General features: G+C 38.0%; 1 protein-coding gene across 1 annotated transcript in view; it reads right to left on the bottom strand.

Moving 5' to 3' along the window:
* Nucleotides 1-16,880, bottom strand: part of LOC118854486 (centromere protein C-like) — a 68,402-nt gene extending 51,522 nt beyond the window's left edge. The window contains exons 1-7 of the mRNA XM_036764856.1: nucleotides 16,624-16,880; nucleotides 9,592-9,638; nucleotides 8,389-8,459; nucleotides 4,707-4,804; nucleotides 2,185-2,299; nucleotides 1,191-1,347; nucleotides 537-737 (exon numbers count right to left, since the gene is read on the bottom strand). Coding sequence (XP_036620751.1) covers nucleotides 537-737; nucleotides 1,191-1,347; nucleotides 2,185-2,299; nucleotides 4,707-4,804; nucleotides 8,389-8,459; nucleotides 9,592-9,638; nucleotides 16,624-16,668 — 734 coding nt within the window. The 5' untranslated portion in view covers nucleotides 16,669-16,880. The remainder of the gene's footprint in view (nucleotides 1-536; nucleotides 738-1,190; nucleotides 1,348-2,184; nucleotides 2,300-4,706; nucleotides 4,805-8,388; nucleotides 8,460-9,591; nucleotides 9,639-16,623) is intronic.
* Between the last annotated feature and the right edge of the window lie 1,180 nt (nucleotides 16,881-18,060).

Here is an 18,060-nt window from a genome sequence, read left to right as displayed (position 1 = left end):
AAAATATATAAAAGTTATAATGTAAATTTTTTTCCTCCCCTTTCCTTGCCTCCCTATACAAGGTTACTATTAGATACAAATACAATTCTATACATATTTCTATTTGCCAGTTCTTTCTCTGCAGATAGTTTCTTCCTTCATATGTCCTTTGTAGTTAATTTGGGTATTTATAATAATTAAAATGACTTATTCGCTCAAAGTTTTTCTTAAAACAATATTTCTGTTACTATAAATAATGTTCTCTTGGTTCTACATATTTACATCTTACAGACTGTAAGTTACTTGAAGGCAGAAAAATCACCTAATACCTCTAATAGTTAATATTTCTTTAATAAATAAATTTTCCTGACTTCTGAGCAAAAAGGAATCATGTCCCCACAGCAAAATTTACATTGGATTTTAATACCAAATCAATGTTTCCCTGAAACAAACTGGATTATATGGCAATTTTAGATGGAAATAGTAAATTTCCAATACTTGTTATAGAATGTTAAATAAAATATATTGTTCATTGCAAATCATAATCATTAACTCACCTGTTTCTACAATTCCTTTTTGCTGTTTCTAAAAGCAATGTCGAAAAACTTATTTCAGTTTTTTGTTGAATTTTCTGTTTTGGACCTTGTGCTATTTGCTCAGAAGATTCTGATTGTTTCCTCTTTTGTCGTCTTTCTGACTCTTTAACATCTTTTTCTGCTTTCTTCACAGACCAAACTGCTATATCTTCACAGTTTAAGCTATAGATTACAAAAAATAAAATGTACATATCTGTGCATGTGTAACTTGTGAAATAGGTGTCTATATGAATATTCAAAAGCAAAGATAAGAATTTTAAGTAATATCATAAATTTCATTTCAGAACTTCTCTGAACACTGAAATTATTCTCTCTACAACTGCACCGTAATCCAGTTACTAAAGAGTTTACTAAATCTTTATTTTAAATTTGTTTTTTAAAAACATTTTCAAGCTTTTGCAAAACACATACAGACAAAACGCCACAGTTCTTTTCTTTTGTACCACAACTTTAAGCTCCAGTTTACTTTCATTCCAAGGTCTTATTCTTTCTTCCTACTGCACAACTTTAAGTGATGCAGTAATACAGAAGTATTATTTTCCTCAAAATCTCTTATTATTAAAGACAAAATGTGAAAATGAAAATGCTATTACTTGAGAAATGTAAAAAGATTACCTCTTTTTAGTTTTATGACTCGATTTGGGAAGCAAAGTTTGTTGGATGACTGAATTTCGAAACATGCGGCTCCATCTATCTTGTGTAGTAGGAGGAGTAGCTTGCTGAGGTAATGGTGATATCTCTGTTTCCTTGGCCAAAAGACCAGGTGATCCAACTGTTAAGTAAAATTCTTCCAGAAGTTCATTAGGAATTTTATTAAATTCTTCAGCTCCACTTGAAGCTTATCTTAAATTTGGTATATTATTCAAACCAATTAAATCACCTTGTGGTAATTTTTGACGGACCTCAGGGGATGTGGTTACGAAAAAATTATCAACTAAGAAAAAACTTTCACATTATAAAAATAACAGAAAACTCAGTAACCCAGAAATAATTTTCAAAAGACTAACATCTTGTTGAATCTTGAAAACTTTAAAAATGCCTTTTAAAGGAAATCAATTTATTTGTATCAGATTTCCTAACCTATATAATAAAATAAAGCACACTTTTAGTTTGTTTTGTAAACTTTGAATTTATAGAATTCCCATCAATTATGTCCCTTAAGAATTATTGTTGAATCCATATGAATGTCACGGGTTAGCAATTTTTCTGGGGTAGACTATTAGCATTTTATTTTCTTATTTACTTATGAAGAACGACTACCCATAAGTTACCTCCCTATCTCCCTATCTTCTTTAAAACTTAATAAAATCAAAGTCTAGCTGAACCTACCTCAGCAAAGGGCTCCAAGGGGAATGATCTTTTAAACTTTTTGCTCTGGATACAAAAGGTTAGAAAGAAAGGGAAAAAAATCAAGGCAGACTCCCAAGAGCAAAAATTGAACAAAGAACAAAGGGAATGGCAAGATGTAATAATAGGTTTCAACAGAGGATCTGGAAACTAAGGTAAATTTGACTTCTTCAAAATTCTGCCTAGAGCCAATCCTGAATTCAGTGCAGGGCTCCAAATAATACCTCCTACCCCTCTCCCCATCCATATAATTATTACCAACCTGAACTGTTATTTGTCTGATTTTGGAACATAATAGACTGCTGTGAAAAGGCTGAGGTATTAGCTTTCTTTTTCACTGAAGAAATCCTATCAGACTTTGAAGGTGATATCTGGCACTGAGTAGAAATAGAAAAAAAAATGAAGAAAATTTCAGTCTATTACAAAACAATATTTAAAACCTAAACTAAAGGCCAATTCTGACCAAACCTATTTCCTGTTACGCATTCTTAAAAGAAGACTGCTGATTCTGTATCAGAAGTTCTTAATCTTTTTTGTGTTATGGACCCATTTCAGTCTGGTTAATCTATGACATCTCAGAATGTTTTTAAATCCACAAAATAAAATACATAAGATTATAAAGAAAACCAATTATGTTGAAATAGTCACTAATTTTTTTTTCTTAAAGTTCGTGGTCTCCAGGTTAAGAACCTCTGTTCAAGATTTTATTTTAAACATTTAATTTATCCTGAGAATTAGCTTAATAGAGATATACTAAAATTAAAATACATTAAAAGTACTATATTAACAGTGACGAAAAAGAAGGAACAGGTGAATTAATACAATTATTACATATATTAAAAGTGGTTTATATGGCAATCAACTAGAAAGTTCTATATATCTGATTCATCTATACATAACATTGGGATGGCATCAGTATGACATATGTTCCACCAAAACAGACTGATTACTATCCACAACTTCTCATTCTTTGATTTTTACAGACGGTCTACCCAAAAAATCAGGAAGTCTTTAATTTTATTGTTTTTATTCTGCACTTAATACCAAAAGGAAAAAAAAGCAGTTTAATTCTGCTTATAATAGAACAGGGGGGAAAAATGATCATTTATATGTCTCCAAATCTCCAAAGTACAGCTTATTTCTAATATTTTTTCAATTAGCATTTATTTTCTAATCCTATCACAAACCCCAACCACGCCCCCCCCCCAAAAACAAAGAAAGAAAAGAAAAACAAAACCTTTGTAACTAGTATGCATCATCAAAACAAATGTCTGTAACTGGCCACATCCAAAAATTTATTTCTCATTCTGCATCATCACCACTCTGTTAAGAAGTGGGTATCATGCTTCATCACTGATCTTCTGGAAATATAGTTGGTCACTGAACTGGTAAGAACTATTAAGTTTTTCAAAGTTGTTTATCTTTTCAATATTGCTATTCTATAAATTATGCTCCTTGTTCTGTATACTTTACTTTCCATCAGTTTATGTAAGTCTTCCTATGTTAAACTGATGTCATTTCTTAAGGCATAATAGTATTCCATTACATTCATATATTATAATTTGTTCAGCCATTCCACTTAGTTTCCAGTTCTTCGACACTACAAAAAGAGCTGCTATAAATGTTTCTGTATATATGGGGTTCCTTTCTTTTTTTTTTCCTTTGGAGTATGTCTATATCAAAGGGTATACAAAGTTTAGTGACATTTGGGGCATAGTTTCGAACTGCCTTCCAGAATCTCTGGAACAATTCATAGCTCCACCAATACTGCCTTAAATGTGCATTTCTACATAATAACAATAAAATCTAATAGGCAACAGTAGAAAGGGAAATCATTCAAACTACAAAATGCATAAGATACTCAAGAAAATCTACCAAAGCATAGAAAAGTTTTGTAGGTTCAATTACAAAGAGCTGCTTAAAGAAATACAAAAACCTAAAGAAATAAAATTATTTTTTCTTATTAAATAATTCAGTGCTCATGGCAGATACCTATTAAGTGAAGAAAGGCAAAACAATTGTGGTACATGAATGGAATGCGATATGACCATGCCATAAGAAACTGTAGCAGATGAGAAAATATATACATACAAAACAACATAACTATAACAATGCAAATGCAAAGAATCACCAAAATTTTTTTTAAAATATGGTAAAAATTACAACGAAAAAGCATATTCCCAAAGAAGATATGTGAGAAAGCACCTCCCCAACTCTTGTGGAGAGGTAAGATGGTCTACAATCATGGAACATTTGCATATAATGTTAAGATTTTTTTTTTTGATAATTGATGCCACATCAATTTTTTTTCCTTTGTTTTTAACTTTTTTCAAATTCTTATTTATATGGGATAGCTTTCTAGGACACGGTATGAAAAAAACTAGGGAAAATTAAGGCAGGGTAAAAAATAGATATCAATAACATTTTAAAATGGAAACTAACTCTGATTATTTATTAAGCTGATTTGAAGTAGCACAGTTGCAAGATGAGGAAATTGGTTGACCTGAGAGCAATCACCTTCCTATATCACCAATGTCTCACCTTCTCTACTCCTCTAGAAGGGATATTTGCTCTCTTGTGTCTCATATAATTTCCAGGTATATAGCGTACAACTGAAACACATAGAATCTGTTTGCTCCTACACCTTTATAAAACATACAAAATTTTATCATGAAGTCAGTGGAAAAACCAGACCAATTTTGCAAAAATAAGGTTTACGATTTTGTTGGAACATAAATTCCATTCCTTAAAATTAATACTGACCACTACCTTTTTTTAACTTACCTCTTTGTTTGGTGATGAATAAGAATCATTTCTTAATTTGCAAGGAGTCGAGCAAAGAGTTGGACTTCCAGGATTTGTGCTAAAGCCAGTATCAGAACCTAAAAAAGAGTCTAAAATTTAGAATTTAAAATACCATAAATATGATTAAAATGCAAAGGCTTTTTTGATATACCATGTAATTTTAACACCAAAAAATAGCCATCTCTATGTGAGCCTTTAAGTGCAAAGTAAATCCAAGTACTTAAATATTTTTGAAGGTTGTACATAAAACTAAACTATATTAATCCAATGTGAATATATCTGCACATATATAAAAAGCATTAAAAGAACGGACATAAAGTTTTTTGATAGTTGCCAGACATATTGTCATGATTTATAGTACCTTTCCAAAGCAAAAATACAGACTAATTTATGTTGCAATGCTTTTCCTTGGGGTTAGCTATGTTGAAAGGATTGGGATGAGAATGGTAGCAGAGGAAATGGGAGATCTCTTCTTTTGTAAGCTTTAGAAACAGAACTTCTGGGGATGGGGGGAGGGCAGAGCCAAGATGGTAGCAGGAAAACAGGGACTCCCTTAAGCTCTCCCCCAAATCCCTCTAAACAACTGCAAAAAATGGCTCTGAACAAATTCTACAGAACCCATGAAATAACAGAGGGAAGCAGGTCCCCAGCCCAAGACAGCCTGGATGGTGGCTGGTAAGTGTCTATCACACCATGCTGGGAGGGAAGCGCAGCCCAGTGTAGGCCACATCAGACCAGCACTAAGAAAATCGGGTGAAACAAGCCTTAGGGCTCTGAATCACTGGGATGTGGCAGCTACTAGACTTCTCATCCCACAAACGACAAAGACAACTTAGCAGGTGAGTGGGAAAACTGCTGAATCAGGCTGAGAGGAGTGCACGGGTAAGCCCCAGCCTCACAGGTGGTGGAGGTGGTGCAGTGCAGCACTGCAGCTGTGGCTACAGCAGCCGGAAGCTCCTGTGGCTGCTTCCAGAGCTCCAGCTGCTGTTGCTTCCGCCCCCAGGCCCACCTGGTGGGAGGAATCAAGCGGCAGATCAGAGCAGGAGAGCAGGCAGCACTTTGCTGGCACAGAGGCAGGGTTCTCTTGCCTTGCCTGCTTGGATCTGAGTGGCGGTACTGATCGGCGGTTCTTGGGGGAGGAGGAGTGCTGGGGTGGCTGAGCTTGCCATGTAGAAGTAGCTCTGTAAACAGCAAAGCAACACCCCTGAAGCTTGGGACAAAGCACTCGTCATTCTGAAGGCAGTCATTCCCTGACAAAAACCTCAAGTGTCAAGTAGTTGGCTGGGAACATAAGCAAGCAGCGAAAACGAACTCAGACTGTTGCATCTTTTTTTGGTGACAAAGAAGTCCAAAACATACAGCCAGAAGAAGTCAACAAAGTCAAACAGCCCACATCGAAAGCCTCCAAGAAAAATATGAATTGGTCTCAGGCCATGGAAGAGCTCAAAAAGGATTTGGAAAGGCAAGTAAGAGAAGTAAAGGAAAAATTGGGAAGAGAAATGAGAGTGATGCAAGAAAACCATGAAAAACAAGTCAATGACTTGCTAAAGGAGACCCCCAAAAAATACTGAAGAAAATAACACCTTAAAGAATAAACTAACCCAAATGGCAAAAGAGCTCCAAAAAGCCAATGAGGAGAAGAATGCCTTGAAAGGCAGAATTAGCCAAATGGAAAAGGAGATCCAAAAGACCACTGAAGAAAATACCACCTTAAAAATTAGAATGGAGCAAGTGGAAACTAGTGACTTTATGAGAAATCAAGATATTCTAAAACAGAACCAAAAGAATAAGAAAATGGAAGACAAAGTGAAATATCTCATTGGAAAAACCACTGACCTGGAGAGTAGATCCAGGAGAGACAACTTAAAAATTACTGGACTACCTAAAAGCCATGATCAAAAAAAGAGCCTAGATATCATCTTTCAAGAAATTGTCAAGGAAAACTACCCTGATATTCTAGAACTAACGGGTAACATAGAAATTGAACGAATCCATCAATCACCTCTTGAAGAAGATCCCAAAAAGAAAACTTTTAGGAATATTGTCCCCAAATTCCAGAGTTCCCAGGTCAAGGAGAAAATATTGCGAGCAGCCAGAAAGAAACAATTTGAGTGTTGTGGAAACATAACCAGGATAACACAAGATCTAGCAGCTTCTACATTAAGGGATCGAAGGGCTTGAAATGTGATATTCCAGAGGTCAAAGGAGCTAGGATTAAAACCAAGAATCACCTACCCAGCAAAACTGAGTATAATGCTCCAAGGCAAAATATGGATCTCCAATAAAATAGAGGACTTTCAAGCATTCTTGAAAAAGAAAAGACCAGACCTGAATAGAAAATGTGACTTTCAAAAACAAGAATCAAGAGAAGCATGAAAAGGTAAACAGGAAAGAGAAATCCTAAGGGACTTACTAAAGTTGAACTGTTTTGGTTACATTCCTACATGGAAAGATGATATTTCTAACTCATCAAACCTTTCTAAGTATTAGGGTAGTTGAAGGGAATATGCAAATATATATAGACAAAAGGGACAGGATGAGTTGAATATGAAGGGATGATACCTAAAAATAAATAAATAAAATTAAGGGGTGAGAAATATTTTGGGAGGAGAAAGGGAGAGACAGAATAGGGTAAATTATCTCACATAAAAGTGGCAAGAAAAAGCAGTTCTATATTGGAAGGGAAGAGGGCACAGGTGAAAGGGATTGAATGAATCTTGCTCTCATCAGACTTGACTTAAGGAGGGAATAACATAAAAACTCAACTGGGTATCTTACCCTACAGGAAAGTAGGGGGGAAGGGGATAAGAAAGAGGGGATGATAGAAGGGAGGAGGTAATCATAAGCAAACACCTTTGAAAAGGTCCAAGGTCAAGGGGATAAAATTGAATAAAGGAGGACAGGATAGGATGGAGGGAAATATAGTTAAGTCTTTCACAACATGACTGTTATGGAAGCGTTTTGAATAATGATACATATGTGGCCTATGTTGAATTGCTTGCCTTCTCAAGGAGGGTGGGTGGGAAGGGAAGAAGGGAGAAAATTTGGAAATCAAAGTTCTAAAAACAAATGCTCAAAAAAAAAATTTCTTTTACATGCAACTGGGAAATAAGATATACAAGCAATAGGGTATAGAAATATATCTTGCCCTACAAGAAAATAAGGGGAAAGGAGATGGGGTGGGGAGGGAGAGTGGGGTGACACAAGGAAGGGCAGAGTAGGAAAAGGGGCAATCAGAATATATACCATCTTGGGGTGGAGGGAAGGTAGAAATGGGGAGAAAATCTAACTCAAAATCTCGTGGAAGTCAATGATGAAAACTAAAAATATTAAATAAAGAAAAAAAAAAGAAATAGAACTTCTGCTGTTTTTCCCCCCATAGCTTTCTTGTATCATCTCAACTCTCAACCTTCAAAAGCAGTAAAATACTTAGATTAAGAAGTTGGAAGGGAAATACAAGTACAAAAATCATTCCCATTCACTGGGTACCATGTAAAAAGTACAATTGCCAAAATGAATGGTGCATTTCAGATTATACTTTTAAAATCAAAGAAAAATATTTTTACAAATATTGTTCATTTAAACATTTCTAATATTAAAATAAGCTAAATCTTCATTTGTTCCAGCCATCTCTACATAAAAATTAGAAATACAGGCTTACTTTTTTCTTCAAAACAGTCTTGTATGTTTTCCAGTATGTTCTGACCTTGCCATAGATCAGTATCAGGAACCCTAAAGTGAAAAAAAGGGGAGAGTGCTTAAGACACTTAAATTGTCATTTACAGCCTGGATTCCACTGCTCTACTTTAAAATTCTTAAATAAATTCAATTAGGAAGATACTGGCATCCTTACTTTACGAATACTTGAAAAAAGTGCTTCAAGAGCTAAAGTTCAGTATCTGAAGTACTAAATCTGAAATAAATATATTATTTGAGTAAAGGACCATATGAATTCATATATAATTAAATGAAAATATTGCTACCATTTACTAAACTTTCACTTAAAATAACTTAAAAAGTCCTAAAGTCACCGGACTTATAACTGGAAGGGTCTTTAGAAATTATCTATTCTAATCTGCTCAGTTTACAAATCATAAAATGAAGATTCTGAGAGTTTACATGCTTTTATCCAAGGTACACAGGTAGTACTGTAACTGATTTGGAATTCAAATTTGAGTGCTGTGACTCCAAATCCAGGGCTCCTGCCAATGGATTCTACTAGAACAGGGCTATCCAACCTTAGGTTTTTATTGAAACAATAGACAACATATTTTGATTTGCCATTTTAGTAAGCGCTCTGAGGTGGCTTGGTTTCTGTTTACTAATGCATTTAAGTAAATTTTTATGCTTGTAGGCAGGCAGCATTTTGGACAGCTCTGTACTAGAATATAAATTCCTTGATGAAAGAACAGTTTCGTCTTGCATTTCTGACAGGAAATAACTGTTTAATAGGATCAGAGTGCTAAAAGAGGTTTCAAAGGTCATCTAGTCCAATCCTTTATATTACAAATAAGGAAAACCTCTAAAGCCCAAGGAAGTTGTGGCTGGGTCAAGGTTACATAGGCAGTACTGAACCCATGTCCACTAACTAGAGTCAACACTTGTTCTACTGAACAAATAAATATTTACCAAGTAGAAGAATACTTAAGAGGATATTATCTTCTATTGTTGTGAATAACTGAGACTTGACTATACTGTAAGTTAAGAACATTTCCCCAGTCATCAACTAAAATATTAAAATTTCAAACAAATCTTAAGTTTAAAAACTCTTACAATATATTCCTTCCTTCAGTAAAACAAATGAGTTTATTCATTAAAGTTTGACACAAAAATCAAGTTTATAAAAGTATTTGTAAAATATCACCTAGAAGTATAGCAAAATCTTGTTCTGTAGCTAATTTTCAGGTGATCCTAGAAAGGGAAAAGAAAAAAGACATTATTTACCTAGATTTAATATCTGAATTATGTTTCGAAAAAATACAGCTAAATTGTAAATACCGTATTTCCCCATGTATAAGATGCTCCCATGTATAAGACAAAACTTACTTTTGGGGCCCGAAATTAAAAAAAAAATGTATTACATAAAGTTATTGAACTCAAGTTTTATTCATGTGCTTATAGCTTTCAGGCATCTTTTGGGCAAGTCTGGTGTGTGTCCGCATGCTTAGTCCATTCCATTTCATGAATCTGAAGCACCAATTGTGTCCCTCCTTCGAAATCAGTAACTTCCTTTTCATCAGCAATTCTTCTTGCCTCATGCTGAACCACCTTCGTGGACACAGGAATTTCAATTGCCCTTTGCTCTTCAATCCATATCTTCAATACCCTCTCTAAATCAGGCCATTTTGCTGACTTGCCTTTCATGGCCTTCCTCTGCCATGGCATTTTCAGTAGCGTTTCTTCTTACCATAGCCAGTCTGATTGTTTTCTCAGTTGGAGGAGGGCCAAACTTACACTCAGCAGCACGATTTCCATTCACTTTTGCAAACTGCATCACTTTTAACTTGAATTCAGCACTGTATGAAAATCTTTTCTGAGCCATTTCTGGGCAGAACGTGGCAAAACATAACCTAATACACTGGTAACAAATGCAAAACAATAAGCACAAAGACAACAAGTGCAAAAAAGTGGGAAATGCAAGTAAAAAAATCTATAATCACTGTATAAGATGCACCCAGTTTTTAGACCCCAAATTTTTCAAAAAGGGGTATACATGGGGAAATACGTTAATTATTTAACTTGACCACATATGACTTCTCCTTATTGGTCTCCTCTAAACTTTCCTCACCTCCAAACATCCTTATTTTCGTTGAAGGTCTTCCTAGTCATGTTCCCAGTCATCGCAGTAGAGCAGAGGCTCTTAATCCACAGTTTGTGAACTTTTTAAAAATTTTGATACTTATTTCAATATAACTAATTTCTTTTTATGCATTTAAAAACATTATTCTCAGAAGACTTTAGCCTCATAAGACTGGCAAAGGGGTCCATGATACAAAAAAAATGCTAAGAATTCCTATCCTAAAGACTCTTCCTTCCACTTCCATACTCAAAGTAGTTATAATTCGCCAAGTTTACTTCCAACACATCTCAAACACCAGCAGTTCCCTTCTTTTCCCACTCATTATAGCCACTTTCACAGTAGTTTGGACAAAATAATCTTCCTGAGGCACAGACCTATGTCTTTTCTCTGTTCAAAAACTATCAGCAATTCCAACCTGAAGGTGTGGTCCTATTTCACAATAAATCTCTTTATATACTCTATCCAGCTAAACTAGGCTACTAGACTTTCCAATACAAAAAAAAAAAAAGTCCCTCTTCAAGCACTCCTCTCCCTCTTAACTAGTCAAGGTCTTGGTTAATCACTAATTATTCAAAAGAGGATGATTTCAATATCAATGGATTAAGACTGTCCCTAGAATCTGAGGCCCAGAAGAAGAAGCTCTAGAATATTTAAAGTAACAATGACTCTCCTTATGACTCTACTCTGAAAGTTAAGTTTGTATGTGACAGGATTTTTAAATAAGAGGAGAGACATCCTTAGGAGAAACAAAGTAAATTTATTTCACAAACCTTGCAAGATTTGGGCACACCTCCATAATGGAGGAGGCGAGGTAAAAGGGAACCTGCCTTAATTTATACTCTTAATGAAAAAGATTCCCACCCACCTCAATCCCTTCTCACCATTGGCTGGGAGGTGAGCTTACAGTCCAGGCGGCAAAACTACGAAGAGGACCAAAGTTGATCTGGTCCATTCAGGTTTTTCCCTATCAGAACTCAACTGCCTGGGTGGCGTCTGAAAGTCTAGGAGAAGAAATGGGGTGGGAGGGGGGGAGGAGAGGCCTTCCTGGAGCATAGAACAACTAGCTCATGGGAAGTTCATTATCTTCTAACATCTGAGAGAGGGGGAAGGGCATGCCCACAGTTGCAGGCCCGGACCTTCCAAAATCACAAAGCCAAATCCCAAAACCTCTCCTACTCCATTAGATATACCCTGTGAAGTCTTCACAATTATCCATCCCATTCAGGTTGAAAAATAAAATAAGCAAAATGCTACTATGCTATCATATTATTCTGTCAGAAAAATTATGCCTAATTGGTTTCCAATAGTGTTTCCTAAAACTGACATAATATCAGGCATGTGTGGTGTAGAGCTGGGCTTGGGGTTAGAAAACCTGAGTTCACAGAATCTGAGAATGAGAAGAGAATTTAGCTGTCACTTAATGTAACCAATATCTGAAAAGAATCCTCTACTAAAACATAATTGACAAGTGGTTTTCCAGACTCTCCTTCAAAAGATTTCCAATGAAAGGGAACCCACCACCTCCTGAAGCAGATTATTCCATTTTTGGATAGCTTCAACTGTTACAAAGTGTTTATAAAAAGTCTAAATTTGCCCCTTTGCTTCTGGTCCTGCCCTCTTTAACCAAACAAAATAAGTCTAACACATGTACTGGAAGAGAGCTATTATACTGTTTGAATAGTTTTCTTTTACCCAAGTTAAACATTCCAAGTTCTTTCAACTGATGTTCATATGACTTGGACTCCTGTTAGTTGCAATCCTCTAGATTTATTTTATCAGAGTCGTTACTAAACATGGCACCCAAATCCGAACACAAGTTTACATTTTATTGGGTGAGTATAGCAGGAACACAGATATCAGGAAGTTCTTGCTATGAAAATATTCATTAACTGCCCCATCCCACCCCCCCCCCCCATGCAAGTCACAGTTTTTAAAAAGTTGTCTGGAGTACTGAGAGATTAAATGACCTGGTCTGTCAGGAGTTAACTTGAGCACAGGTCTTCCTGACACTGAGGCCAGCTGTCTAGCCACTACTGCCTAAAAATAATGTTGCAAGGTTTTCTAAGAAAGCAAAAGCCTCAAAACACAAAGATATTCACTAAAGAACTTACCATTTAAAAAATTAAGCTCTCTTCAAACATTCATCTCCCTCTCAAGAGGGAGTTACCCTAGCATTCACATAGTCAATGTCAGTCAATCACTGATTGTCCAAAAGGTTTTCAAAAGAGAATGATTTCAATAGGAAAAGATTAAGAGAGAATCTAAGGCCCAGATGATGAAGCTCTGTAATATTTATGTAACAATGACCCTCTTTATGACTCTAGTATGAAAGTAGTGGAAAAATTAAAATAAGAAAGTTAAGTAAAATCCTACTATACTACTATGGCCCTAGGGAATGATTGTTTGTAATCTGCTTCCCCACCCCCCACTCTTCCCAGGGTGATTTATGTATATAATCTCTGTCTTCACTTCAGCAAAGTAGAATTCTGATCAGGAGAATTCCGGATTTGTAAATCTTTTCCTCATAATGAAACTAATTAATTAAATAGCAACCTGATTGCTGGCACTTTGTCTCTGGCCTGCTGTTTTATTATTCTCAGATTGGAGACTGGCTCAGTAAAAATCCTGTTAACAAGAGTATAATGAATTTTTTTCCTAGGAAGTTTAGTGGTGAAAGAGAGAAGAGATACAGGATTAAGAGCTTGAGGGGATGACTTTTTGTTTTGTTTTTAACAGGTGGGAGATCTGGATATATTTGTAGGCAGCAAGGAAGTTACTCAGTGGACAGGGAGAAAACAGTGAGGAGACTAAGGTTAAGACTTATGACTAAGAAAATGAGAAAAGATGAGATCATAGAACACAAACAGAAGATTAAGACCTTGTAAAAGAAGAGGGCCAAATGGATCGTTATCCATATCCCAACCCATAACTGTGGATATACTACAAGGCTCTTTCCTAAGCCCTCCTCTCTTCTCTCTCTAAACTCTCTTGGTGACTTCATCAGTTCACATGAGTTCAATTATCATCTGTATGAAAATAATGGCAAGATTTATAAACCCAGTCTTGGTTTTTAATCCCACATAGACAGTCTATTAGACTTTTATTAGAAATATGAGAAGACACCTCCTTCCAGTCTTTCGCAGAGGAGAGGATACACAGGTCTGGGATATTGCATATAATGTCAAATGCTTTCTATATATGGCATGGTTCTTAAATTGTCTATTTTCTGTTCTTTGCTTGTGTTTCTTGATGTGTCAAGTTTATTATTTAAAAAGAAAAAAATACTCTTAAAAAGACAGTATTGCATTGTGGGAGTGTTATTTTTTTTTTTTTTACTGTTTCCCTAATCCCTTCTAGGGGAGCGTTTTATACATATCAGATGTATAATAAATGTGTGCTAAATTGAAAAAAAAAGAACAGAAGATAAAAGAAAATGGATGTCTTCTTATTGGCTTCTCAAACTCAGCATGTCCTTGTAACTATCCTTCCCCAAAAATCCACCCCTCTTCCAAACTTCCTCTTTTTATTAAGGGCACCTTCTGGCACAGAGGAGGCATAATGGAATGAGGACTGGTCTTGAAGACAGAAATATTTGAGTTCAAATCCTGCTTCAGATACTTACTAGCTGTGACCTTGGGAAAATCACCACCCTTCTGCCTAAATTTTCTCATCTGTAAAGTGGGGATAATAAGAGCATCTCAAAGGGCTTTTATGAAGATCCAATTAGGTAAAATAGGTAAAAACACTTTGCAAATCCTTCATGTTATCTCATTTGGTCCTCCCACTTAGTCCCCAAGTTTGAAAGTTCAAAACCAACCTAGAAACCTCACTTTCCCACTTCTCCCTGGTCAATCAGTTGCCAAATCCTATTGACTCTACCTCCACAATATCTCAAATTCATCCCCTTCTCTTCATTCACAGACATCAGGCCCTCATCATCTCTTGCCTTGACTTCTGTAAAGAGCCTAACTGGTCTCCCTGCTTCAAGTTGTCCTGCTCCACACAATACAAAAGTGGTATTCCTAAAGTACAGATCAGATTATGTTATTTTCTTGTTCATGAAGCCCCAGTGGTTCTCTACCATTACTAGGACTGATGCCTACTTAAAGCCCTTTACAACCTGGCTGTAATATATTATTGTAGTCTTATTATATATTTCTCTCCACACACTCTATGGTACAGCTACACTGGCCTTCTCCATGTTACTAACACATGATATTCCACCTCCAGCCTCTATGTCTTTGCAGACCCTCTTCACCATTCCTGGAATGTACTTTCTTCCTCAATCTGCCTCTTAGAATCCCTAGCTTCCTTTAATGTTAGCCCAAATGCCACTATCTCCTACAAGAAGGCCTAATAACCTTATCTAATAACTCCCCTCCTCCAACTCTCTATATTTTGTATTTATTTATTTGTGTATTTCCGTACATGTTGTTTCTCCCAATAGAAGGTAAGAACTTTCTGTCTTTATAGTCCCAGAATCAAAAACAGTGCTTGGCACATACACAGGAGGCACTTAATAAATATTTGTTGACTGACTGACCTGGAAACAGGTCAGCTGCAAAGAGGATCTGGATAGGTTGATAAAGGAGGATGGAGTTGCTGAACTTGCTGAAGACAGCAGAAGAAGGGAATATCAGTGAGAAGCAGGTGAAAAAGCAGAAGAGGTGAGTATCAGTGAGAAGCAAAGAGTATGCCTCAATATTGATGGGGGCAGAGATATAGTCAAGGATTCAGCAAGGTTTCCATTATTGCAAGAAGGTGAAAGGAGTGTAAGAAGAATAAAGTTAAAAGGCAATGTGGTGTCTAGAAGAAAGTGTGGACTTGGAGTTAGGAAGATCTGAGCTTCTTCCCATTTAGTAAAGTCACTCTCCTGTGCCTCAGTTGCCTTATCTATAAAATGAGGAGGTTCTATTGCATGACATCTAAAGTCTCTTCCAGATCTGAATCTAAGATCTCCTAATCTTAAGATGAAAAGTTTGTTAATAAGGCAGATATGGAAGGCAGAACAAGATAGGCTCTTGAGCAATCAAGGTTTAAGTGAAAAAGCAGGGAATGGTAGCAGGTGAAAAGTCTTTTTAACTAGAAAGCTAACAGCATAGTGTATCACAGAAAACAAGAGAAGCTGTCAAGTCAATATAAATAAGGCATTTATTTCCCCCAGGTTACATAACGAGAAAGATAAAAAACAGTCCCAGTCCTGTAGGAGTTCACGGAATCGGTTAATCATCTCCAATTTATCCTCATAGAGCTCGGGTGTACCAATGGTTTGCCCCACTCCCTCCCCGAGGAATGTGAACTCCTACCACTTAACACAGTGTCTGCACATAAATAATAAATGCTTGCAAAATTGTAGACAAGTCCGGACCCAAAAAAAATTAACAATTTTATCTGGAATAATCAAATAACATGGCGGGCAAAATCCCAAATAAACTCCAAATCATAATTTATGTGCTCAGTCCCCTTCCAACGTCTTAGTATACTCAGTGCTTTAGCACAGTGCCTGGCCCGCCCGTAGTAGGGTTTCACAAACGTGTAAATTCTGTCAGAGAGTTGACTAGCCTTAAGGGAGGAAGGTGAAGTCATTCCACTTCCACCCTCAAGGATCCGGTGAACGGCCGAAGGCAGCTTCAGGTAAGGTATCACTCAAGCACCAGGCCAGAAGCCAGGGAAGTTTGGTAACCCACCAGCCGCCAAGTCGGGTCTGCACCGACCCGCACCCCAAAGGCTGGGCCGGGCTGGGGGGTGCCGCCCGGCGCCCACGCCCGGGGGATGTTTCCTCCGAGCTGTCAGGCTACCTGAGCCCCAGCTCCGCCCACGGTCACCCCGTCCCCGCATCCCGGTGGGCCCACCCACCCCTCACTCTGCTTCCCTCGCCCCCCTCTCCGGGCCCCGAGCCCCCTCGTTCTCCCTCTTCCTACGTCAAGGATTCCAGCCTCTGCAGCCGAGGGCTCTCACGCTGAGGGTAGAGAAGAGGTAACTGAGGCTGAGGGCAGGTTTAGCTTAGCCGGCCTCCCTCCCCGCCCTCTCCCCACCCAGACCAAAGCCACCGCGGCCAAGAGCCGTTGGTTTAAACGACCACAATCACCGACTTACCAGGTCAGAGGAAGCCATGTCCAAAACAAAGCTCTCCGGCCTCATCGGCCCAAGTCCGTGGTGGGGAAGGGGGCGACGCGCGTGAAGGGAATTGTGCTGGCCGGGCCAAGCCGGGTCGCTGGGCGAGGGAAAACGTCTTGGGATGTTCTCGGTGGACTGGGGAGTCGAAGGGCAGACACGCCGCGGACACTCGTGTGTGTGTCTCCAAGTACCCACGCACTCTCAGGGCCGTCCCCTCTACCCGCCAAGCTCGCGGCAAAGAGAAGGGGACGGAGGAAATTTGAAAACTGGATGCACATGCGCAAAAGCGGACTCGAGCTCGCTCTCCAGTGTCCCGGAAAAAGCTTACGGTAGAAACAGAAGACACCTCCTCCCCGCCTCCTTAGGAGGAAAGTGGGACGTCCAGCCCTCACCACACCCATTCCGCTGAGCCCGAGCTGGGATTGGAACAAGTGACAGCCTTCTCTCCTGGGATTGGCTGATTTGTTGCAGAGGGATCCGCCCCTCCCATCTGTGACCGTTGGGTTTTTTTTGTTGCTCGGCAGTGAAGTAGAGGGTTGATGTGTTGTTTGGAACCTGAGGGAGTGAGCGTGTGAAGTCCGAAAAGGGTTTTGAGTGAGCGAGAAGTTCTGTGTGCGTGAGAGAGTTTATGTGTGTATTAGCGGAGAGCAATTTTTTGTGAAGGAGTGTATGGATGAGTGCGTGGGAGCGTCCGAGGGGAGGGATTTATGTGTCGATTAATGAGAAAGTGTGTTATCGGAAATGGATTTGTTTTGTTGATAGTGAAAAAGTGCGAAAGTTAGCGGAGGGAGGTTGGTGCATACGTATATTCTTAGTTGCCTTTCATATACATGTGCGTGTATGCATATATATATATAGTGTATATAAAACAAATGATTATATCTTAATATATGCTATTATATATAATTGTGTGTATGTATAATCACATTCGTGTAAGAAAATCCTACGCTGAAAACAAAACAGTCCCTCCAGAGGGATTCTACATTCTCCTGCGGCAGGGATACAGCTTGTACCTGGAGAAACAGAATGACTACAAGATGTTTTAAGGAAGGGGTCTGCACCCTAGGTATCATCCTGAACTCCTCGCTCTCACTCCCTACCCCACCCCCATATCCAATCTGTTTCCGAAGTCTATCGATTTCACTTTTGCAATATCTCAAGAATATTTTCCATTCTCTCCTTTGACTTCCAGGTCCTCCTCTCACACCTGGATTCTTGCAATGGACTGCTGGTGGGCCGGCCTTCCTCAGTTCTATCCCCACTCCGATCCATCCGCCATTCAATCACTAAAGTGATTTTCCTAAAGCCTGGGTCCGAACAAGTCATTCTCCATCCCACCCCCCACCCCCGCCCCATGCATATAGACACATACTCAAACTGGTGATTCCTTGTTACCTCACGGATCAAATACAAAAT

The sequence above is a fragment of the Trichosurus vulpecula genome, chromosome 6, assembly GCF_011100635.1.
Source record: "Trichosurus vulpecula isolate mTriVul1 chromosome 6, mTriVul1.pri, whole genome shotgun sequence".
NCBI lineage: Eukaryota > Metazoa > Chordata > Mammalia > Diprotodontia > Phalangeridae > Trichosurus > Trichosurus vulpecula.
Note: the sequence above shows the minus strand (reverse complement) of the source record. Positions and strands in the feature narration are given on the sequence as shown.